The sequence below is a fragment of the Triticum urartu genome, chromosome 7 (assembly GCF_003073215.2).
Source record: "Triticum urartu cultivar G1812 chromosome 7, Tu2.1, whole genome shotgun sequence".
Lineage (NCBI taxonomy): Eukaryota > Viridiplantae > Streptophyta > Magnoliopsida > Poales > Poaceae > Triticum > Triticum urartu.
Window position 1 is genome coordinate 249,083,161 of NC_053028.1, and position 8,382 is coordinate 249,091,542.

Here is an 8,382-nt window from a genome sequence, read left to right on the forward strand (position 1 = left end):
TAAAGTGAGTGAATCAAAGTTGCCATACTTTGATTGATCCTTTGGCATAGCACAGAACAATTTGCTTGTATGTTTGGGTTTGGTTAGCATATTCTTTTCCGTTCCTTCACTTCCAGTTTCAATTCCCTCAGGCTTCAGGTTCACAAATTCCCACAGCCCTTAATCTGCATCGTTGGAAAAAGTAGGCATTAGAGCAAATCTTCGGCACTATTATTCCAACTCAGACACCTTAATCTACAGCCTAACGTTCCATAAACCTCCACAAACACAGAGCAGAACAACCGAAGAAAGATTAAATGTGCCACCAAGTGCACTATATATAGTGTGGTGCTACTAGTTTTAGAACCATACACCTGCCATGCAAACATGGCGTTCTTCTCTGATGATGATGCGTCCCAATATCAAATTAGGAGCAGCAAGAACATGACCTACAAGATGAGAGGGGACATGAAGAAGCTCCTCCCAGTCACCACCTTCCTCCTTGGCGCGGCGTTGACAGCTGCGTTGGTCTTCCTCAATGCTGCTCTGGATGTGAACTGGCGGCCCTCCGCCCTGGCCTTATGGGGCAATGGTACTCAGCCGACCCCCAACCCCAAGGTCAGTGATCCTCTACTTCTTATTCTTGTTGTTCTTGTCGAATACGTTTGCTTCCATTTTTCCACCCTCATTGTTTACCTTCGTTTTTCTAAAATACTGAGAGTTTGATCTTGCAAGAAAAGAAGTGCAAACTTGTGATCTAATTTTGACCGTAGGAAACATGTAGTGTAATCATGTTGTACTGTCCTTTTGGCACGGCACAAGTTGTTTATTTTCGGTGATGCGTCAATAAGGTAGAAATAAAATTTGATCATGCGCATTAATGCTAATTGAGTAACTATGTGGTATGAATGAAGACTGGAGAGTGTCCTTTTTTTGGAAACAAAAGTGTGAACAAAATTGAACAGAAGAGAAAACTACAGTGATGATTTCTGCCTTATTAACCAGAGCTGAAAATGCAGTTCCTTTTTCGCCTGCTAAGTTACATGATCAAATTTGGCTATGTCCATTGCTGTAGGAGTGTAGAAGCACATCTATTGACTCCCTTGATTTTCTCCTAGATTCCCAGCTATATCTGCACTCTGTGAATCCATGTCCAATGTAGTGCCTCATATACCTATTTGGCCTTAATGGAGCTTAAAATGTTATTTCTAAAACAGTTTTGCTAAAAGTAAACAACTGCATGGTGATGCTAATTTTCCAAGACTGCCTTCAGATAGGGCTTGTAATATTCGGATCCCAAAAGCCCTAAAGCTGAACCTGACCTGCGAGGCAACGAATATGCGCCTAATGTCCAAGAAGGCTTGTGATAAAATGATTTCAATCACCAGATAAGAGATTTTACGTGAACTTCTAAGCTAAAATTCCAATGATGACTAGACCATCTGTTTCTGGATTATTCAAGTCAAAATCATTTACTATCATCTCATTTGCGGCATCTCAATTATTTCCCTATGCAGACGAAAGCATTGACAGAGCTGGCAGAGGTGCTGAAGAACGCATCCATGGAGGACGGCACGGTGATCATGACGTCCATCAACCAGGCGTACGCCGCGCCGGGGTCCCTCCTGGACCTCTTCCTGGAGAGCTTCCGGGTGGGCGAGGGCACGGCGCACCTGCTGGACCACGTCCTCATCGTGGCCGTCGACCCCGGCGCGCTCCGGCGGTGCCGGTTGGTGCACCGGCACTGTTACCTCCTCCGTCGCTCCCCGGGCGCCGTGGACTACAGCGGCGAGAAGCACTTCATGACCAAGGACTACCTGGACATGATGTGGGGCAGGAACCGGTTCCAGCAGACCATCCTCGAGCTCGGCTTCAACTTCCTCTTCACGGTACGTGCGCGCGCCACCGCCGGTGCATGTCTACGGACCGCCGGTGCAATCTATACTTACCATTTAGGTGTTTGGTGTTTCATTCGTTCAGGACATCGACATCATGTGGTTCCGGAACCCGCTGCGGCACATCGCCATCACGTCGGACGTGGCCATCGCGAGCGACTTCTTCAACGGGGACCCGGAGAGCATGGGGAACCGGCCCAACGGCGGGTTCCTGTACGTGAGGTCGGCGAACCGGACGGTGGAGTTCTACCGGCGGTGGCGGCGCGCGCGGCGCAGGTTCCCGGCGGGGACCAACGAGCAGGAGATCCTGGGGCGGGCGCAGAGGGAGCTGAGCCGGCGCTCCGGCGTGCGGATGCAGTTCCTGGACACGGCGCACTGCGGCGGCTTCTGCCAGCTGAGCGGCGACATGGGCAGGGTGTGCACGCTGCACGCCAACTGCTGCACCGGCCTCGCCAACAAGGTGCACGACCTCAGGAACGTGCTCAGGGACTGGAGGAACTACACGGCGGCGCCGCCCGAGGACCGGCGCGTGGGAGGCTTCCAGTGGACCAGGCCCGGCAGGTGCATCCGCTGACGGAGCTGGCGCCGCATCAGCGGCTGCTGGAATGATCCATCGAATTACACGTCGTGTCCTTGTCCTTGTTTCTACGTGGCAGTGGCTGCCTGGCTGGTTTTTACCCGAGTTGAGATTGATGTTATAGGAGTTCGCTGCATGTTTGGTGTATTTTACAACGTCGGATTTACATACTACGTAGTACGTGTTTACTGATAGGCGAATGTAAGAAAAATGTATGTACTGTGCTTGATTAAATCATGCTAGTAGAGTGGATTGCGGTGGATTTTTATGTTAAGGCATCTCCGGCTCTAAATCGAACACGGTCTTTATCTACGGGATCTTTTGCCCTGTAAGACTGATATCAAAGCCTCCACGCTCATTCTGTCTTCGCCTCCTTCTCGTCCGCTTCACAGTCTCCAGCTGATTCTTCAAGTGCTTCAACATTCTAAAACAGGTGGCTTGCACGATCATCTTTGCATCATTATCCAACTCCTCCATCTTTAAATCCTCCGAAGAGGTTGCGATCTTAACCTTCTTCTCTTTGAGCTTGACCTTCTTCTCTTAAATCTTGAGCTTCTTCTCCATCGTAGACACGGCCTCTTGGACGATGTACCGTCGATGATTGAGAGACTTAATTTACCCCACGGTTACGGATGAATTTGTCAGCGTAGGTCTCTAAATGCTTGTACTTATGGAACCAAATATGAATGTTGGCCCAAAATGTTACGCCATTTTTCTTCGTGCCATAGATCTGATCGATGCTAGTGACCAACCATGTATCACACAGCAACTTGTCCTCCTTCATGTTGAAGCTTTCTTCTCTACTCTTATTTGAATCAGCAAGAAATTCATCGGAATTAAGGTCGTCGTCGTCGTGCTCCTTGTGCTCCTCGTGCTCCTGTTGGCCAGTATACGAATTCAGCTCTAGGGTGTACGTGCCCCTACGTGTCGGACTGGGTGTACGTGCTTGGCTGCATGGACTCTGAGTCATCCACATACCCGTCCTTGTAGCAATCTGCGCCTCTGTCATGGATCAGCTCAAACATCTGCATGCTCGTCGTACGTCGACTCGCCTGGTTGAGACATACCGGTGAACAGATGCAGGCACCGAGCTGCTCCACACCAGACGTCCGCGTCCGGACATGTTGCGGCTATGCAGACTCGGAGAAAATGAGCGGCACCATGTTGACTTCGACGCAGTAAGGCACGTGCCCAGGAACGACTGTTGGGGACTGCCTACCGAGTTATTGGGCAGCGTACAAGTATGGAGCCTTGAATTGTACCATCCAGGATGGCGTCTACATGGACGGTGATTGCGATGGCACCCAACGTCCCAAGCCTTGCCCTGCACCCTACCCGCCCCCGCACGTCCGCCGCCACGACTACCACCACTCCGACCGACCTTCTACTACTTGAGTGGCGCGGTCTTTGCCTTCGCTTTGAGGGGCGGTTTTGTCATGTCGCCCAATTGATCTTTCGGGCAGCCACGATCGCTGGATCTTCCACCACCGCCTTCTTCGGTAGCTTTTTGTACGAGTCCATGTGGCGGGCGACGACAAAAATGAACGGGAACTGGCTGGAGAGTGGCAGGATTTTTTTTGAAAAGGAGGTTAAAACCCCCGGTCTCTGCATCAATCGATGCATGCGGCCATCTTTATTTATTATTCGGAGAGCGACAAGATGATAAAGAAGAAAAAGAAAGGAGGATTTTGCCAGAAACAATGCAGTCATCCCCGAATGTGCGGGTTCTGCCTCATTTTTATGTGGCAGAGGTGTCACAATCCTACGTGGTTGGCATTTGGACAACATTATTGGATGGCTCGTGGATCCGGACCGCTTGAACAGGTATGGAAGGTTTAAGGGTTTGTGTTGGATATGCCCTTAAGCGGACATGGAGTTTCTTAGCCCAAGATCATATGAGCTTGGGTTTTCCGTAAAATGAAAAAAAATCAAAAAAATATTTATGACAAAACAAATCTTGTCAGTGATTGCAAATTTTCATCGTGAAATAATATTTCATAGAACCATGGCAAAATAAACAAAATCATGCTCCAAAAAAGTTATTTTCAAAGGCATCTTGGAGTGATGTTTTTTTTTTGCCACCACTGCCAAGAATGTCATTTCACGCTGAAATTTTGCAAACATCGAAAACTGTTGTAAAAAAAACAGGTTTTTTTTTTGAATATTTTCGATTTTACTGTTCATCCCGAACTTGTCTCCGCCATTTTGCTGACAATTTGTTAGTACAACTTTGGACGCCCACTACAAACTTAGATGATTTGATTTGACCGTATACAGCCACGGAATATAGGCGCTTTAACGGTTTGACCGTGCCTGGATGGTTGCCTTCCCCGCCACACAGTACACAGAACACCGGTGAAGGTCCGTGCGCACCACGGCTGCCAGTAGACTGGCTGCAATATCGGTAAAAGTAGCGATTCGCAGTAATTAAAGAAAATGTAAGGCACATAACAACTTTAATGAGCTTCTGGTCAGTGGCAGGAACAGAAAACCATTCAACCAAAAATTGCAAAGCAGTAAGAGGAATTTTATGACCAATAGAAAGTACTACCGCTGTTCCTAAATATAAGATGTTTTAGCAGTTGAAATCGAACTGCCAAAACATCTTATATTTAAGAACAGACGGTGTATATATCAAAACAACTAAAAAGTGGATAATTAAGAGCAACTAAAAAGTGGATATAATACTCAAAGTGAACATCCCGAAAGGACCAGCATCTCTGAGAAATAAGTTCTGATGGGCTAATGCTCAAATATCTGAAACTGTTTTAGCATATAAAGACCACTCGCGATCACAAGGATAGCATCAACCTTAACAAATCCTTACTCCATGTTGGTAACAAAAACATCAAGGAGGCAACAAACACTGCCAACAAAGATACTTGAGAAGAACTACAACTAAGATTCTTGGACGAATGCAGCCACTCCGTTAGCTTAGATAGCTTTCCTTGGTGCGACGACGTTGTCAGCCTACCAAAGGAGACAATATATGCTTTAGGAGACACAGCTAACCAAAACAGCACATAAGAACAGACAGCATGGCAATGTGATTGATGTAGGACTGATTAGAAGGTGAATCTTAAGAATCTTGAAGTTAGAAATATTGGACAAATTTACAAGTTCCAGATAGGCAGTAACTAAAACAAATGCATAAAACGAGCATACCTCCTTCTTCACAGGCTCTTCCTTCTCTGACAAGATCAGCTCAATGTGGCAGGGGTTGGACATGTAAGCTGCCATAGAGAAATATTAGCACCATGTCCAATGAAAGCAAATAGACATTTCAATATAACACCCTTTAGAACTTACGATTGATGCGTCCATGAGCACGGTATGTACGGCGCCTCTGCTTTTGGGCTTGGTTCACCTGGATGTGTGAAATGTAGAGGTTGTCGACGTCCAAGCCTTTAACCTATGTACGCAACACATAATAAGTTAACCAAAACAAATGCTCAGAATATGATGCATATCAAAAATAGAATGAGGATAAAATAGCAGCAGCAGTAGCATACCTCAGCGTTACTCTCAGCATTCTTCAGCAAATCCAACACGAACTGGGCCGACTTTGCAGGCCAGCGACCCTGCCCATTTGGCTGGCGGTTCTTTACTTGCGCGGTACGACCCACACCTCTGCAGTATCTCCGGAAGGGAATCGCTTGCTTGTGAGCGAGAACATCCTCAAGGTACCTCTTAGCCTTGCCCAAAGGCATCCTGCGAAGAGCAAACGCTGTCTCGCGTGTGTTCTGCATCCAGTATTAGCAAGTTAGCGAAACAAACAAGATATAACCATTTGACAATGATGGGACTACAAAATTATCAATCTAGCACAAAAACGAGGAACAACTGTGCTGGCACCAGGGTCCTATGATAAAATAACTGAACTTAGTTTTACAGATGCAAAATCTGGCAGAAAAAGATTGCAGGCCAACAGACCATTCCCTTCCCTTACACATTATTAGCCTTAAGAAGCAACGGTACTACATTACATGGGATATTTTTCACCAAGTTCAGAGAGTGAGCAATGCTTGGTATGCATACGTCAACAGAAAAGAAAAAATAGAGCAGGCTGACAAAAAGTTGGCGTCTTCATAACTAATGATATTCAAATTATGCAATATAAAGATAAGAAACAAGACGATGGAAAGCTATCAAACAACGTAAACGAAACTATAATGATATATCAGACCAAGAATCATCTAAACAATTAATCCCGACTTGGATACATCGGAGCCAGGATCTTCTAAACAATTAATCCTGACTTCTAGAGGGGGGGCAAAGATCACTGAGACTTAGGAGTTTGAGCAGAGAAACCTGCAGCAACATCACAAAGTGATAACTATGACGCAAGCAATGAACACAACAATATTCAATGTTCCTATTAAACTGTAATGATATCTGCCAAAATTAAATGTGCAAAACACGGACTTCAAAATTGCAGACATTAGGTACAGAAATGAGAAGGATAAAGTAGCAGCAGCGTACTTAAGCGTGACTCTCAGCGTTCTTTAGCAAATACAACGCGAACTGGGCAGATTTTGGATTAAATGCGGACATTAGCTATGTACTTCCTCAAAACAAGACATGGCTAAAGATGATGTCACGTTCAGATTGCCTAAGAACCATTGGCGACTGTGACTAACGCCGGTAAAGAATGCATTGATATCCCTAAAGTAACCTGGTAACTGTGCATGCAAAGAACAGATCAGAACCATTACTCTTTAGGTTTGTCACAGTTCAATCATTCATGAGGCCATTTGTACACTCCCTAACCCTAAATCAACAAGATCGCATGAAAATTGACAAGAACGCTAGTCTGGGATCAATCAACCAGTAGCGCAACTCCACAGACAAAAAATCTCGCGTAGAGCAGGTTCACGGAACGCACCTTGAAGTGGACCCTGAGATCCTTGCCACAGGCCTTGGCCGCTGCGCACGAAAGCACGAAACATCGGATCAGAACCCACCACAAGCAGAAGGCAAAGCGCAAAGCAAGAAAAAATTCATTGAGGGGACAGAGGGAAGATAGATCTTACACTTGGTCGGGTTGGACGGATCCCTCGAGTACTTCACCTGCGACGAATGCAACAGCGAGGATGTCAGAGCGACGGCACGTACAGCAGGCAGAAGATTGTGCCTGAGAAGAGAGGGACGAGGCTTACCATGGCGGCGGCGGCGGGGGTTGCGGCCGGAGAGGAGGGATGGGAGGGTGAGGGCTGGCCTTGGCACGAACTCTTCCAACAGGGGGAAAACTGAGGAGGCGGTGGAGGTCTATGAGGAGGCGAGAAAACCCTAGAGCTTCACAGCTCTTCATGGGCTTACGGCCCAATGTCTCGTCTATGGGACAGGCCCGGCCTTTCTCTCTCTTGTTTTCCTCTGCGTTTCGTCTTTTGTTTTCTTGCACCGCTCAAAAACAAATCTTTTGTTTTTTGTCTTTTGGGGAAAGCCATCATGATGACTTTATCTATCTATCTATAGGAGTATTATCAAAATTCACCGGAAGTGCAAAGCATGTCAAACATAACAAAAATTATATCGAGATTCTGAGACCATCAAAGGACCACTATTGAAGCCAAAACGAGCCGCTAACACGATTCTGTCATCGTTCCCCTGTTGGAACCGGCTTGACCTTGTTGATGACAACCAGAAGGTCTTCGTGCATGTGCCCCTAGGGACCAGAGCCCTAGAGCCGCGGTGGACGTCGTTGAACCCTTGAATGGATCTGAAGCACCGGACACCAAATCTCGCCACACAACGAGAAACCCTAACCTCATTGCCCCAATGAGATGGCAGGAATCTACATGAGAGCTCTGTCAGCTTCGTCGAGATGGACAAAGTCAAGGAAGATCAAAGCCACGAAGACAAACTCAAAGAAGAAGTGCTACCATCCGCCCGAGTGTCGCCCCAAGATGACTAAAAACACTAAACTAAACT

The 8,382-nt window shown here is 46.7% G+C and overlaps 2 protein-coding genes across 2 annotated transcripts; one reads left to right on the top strand and one right to left on the bottom strand.

The window, feature by feature from the left end:
• The first annotated feature begins 244 nt into the window (after positions 1 to 244).
• LOC125521831 (uncharacterized protein At4g15970-like) lies at positions 245 to 2,729 on the top strand. The gene is made up of 3 exons (XM_048686893.1): positions 245 to 597; positions 1,497 to 1,868; positions 1,960 to 2,729. Exons 1-3 carry the CDS (start codon positions 367 to 369, stop codon positions 2,446 to 2,448), a joined length of 1,092 nt encoding a protein of 363 aa, XP_048542850.1. The 5' UTR covers positions 245 to 366; the 3' UTR covers positions 2,449 to 2,729.
• Positions 2,730 to 5,109: 2,380 nt separating this feature from the next.
• On the bottom strand, positions 5,110 to 7,751 carry LOC125522746 (60S ribosomal protein L17-2). The gene is made up of 7 exons (XM_048687778.1): positions 7,611 to 7,751; positions 7,485 to 7,521; positions 7,337 to 7,377; positions 5,964 to 6,194; positions 5,761 to 5,863; positions 5,617 to 5,684; positions 5,110 to 5,421 (listed from the first exon to the last, which is right to left on the bottom strand). The coding sequence occupies exons 1-7, from the start codon at positions 7,611 to 7,613 to the stop codon at positions 5,386 to 5,388; spliced, it is 519 nt and encodes a 172-aa protein (XP_048543735.1). The 5' UTR covers positions 7,614 to 7,751; the 3' UTR covers positions 5,110 to 5,385.
• Positions 7,752 to 8,382: the final 631 nt, after the last annotated feature.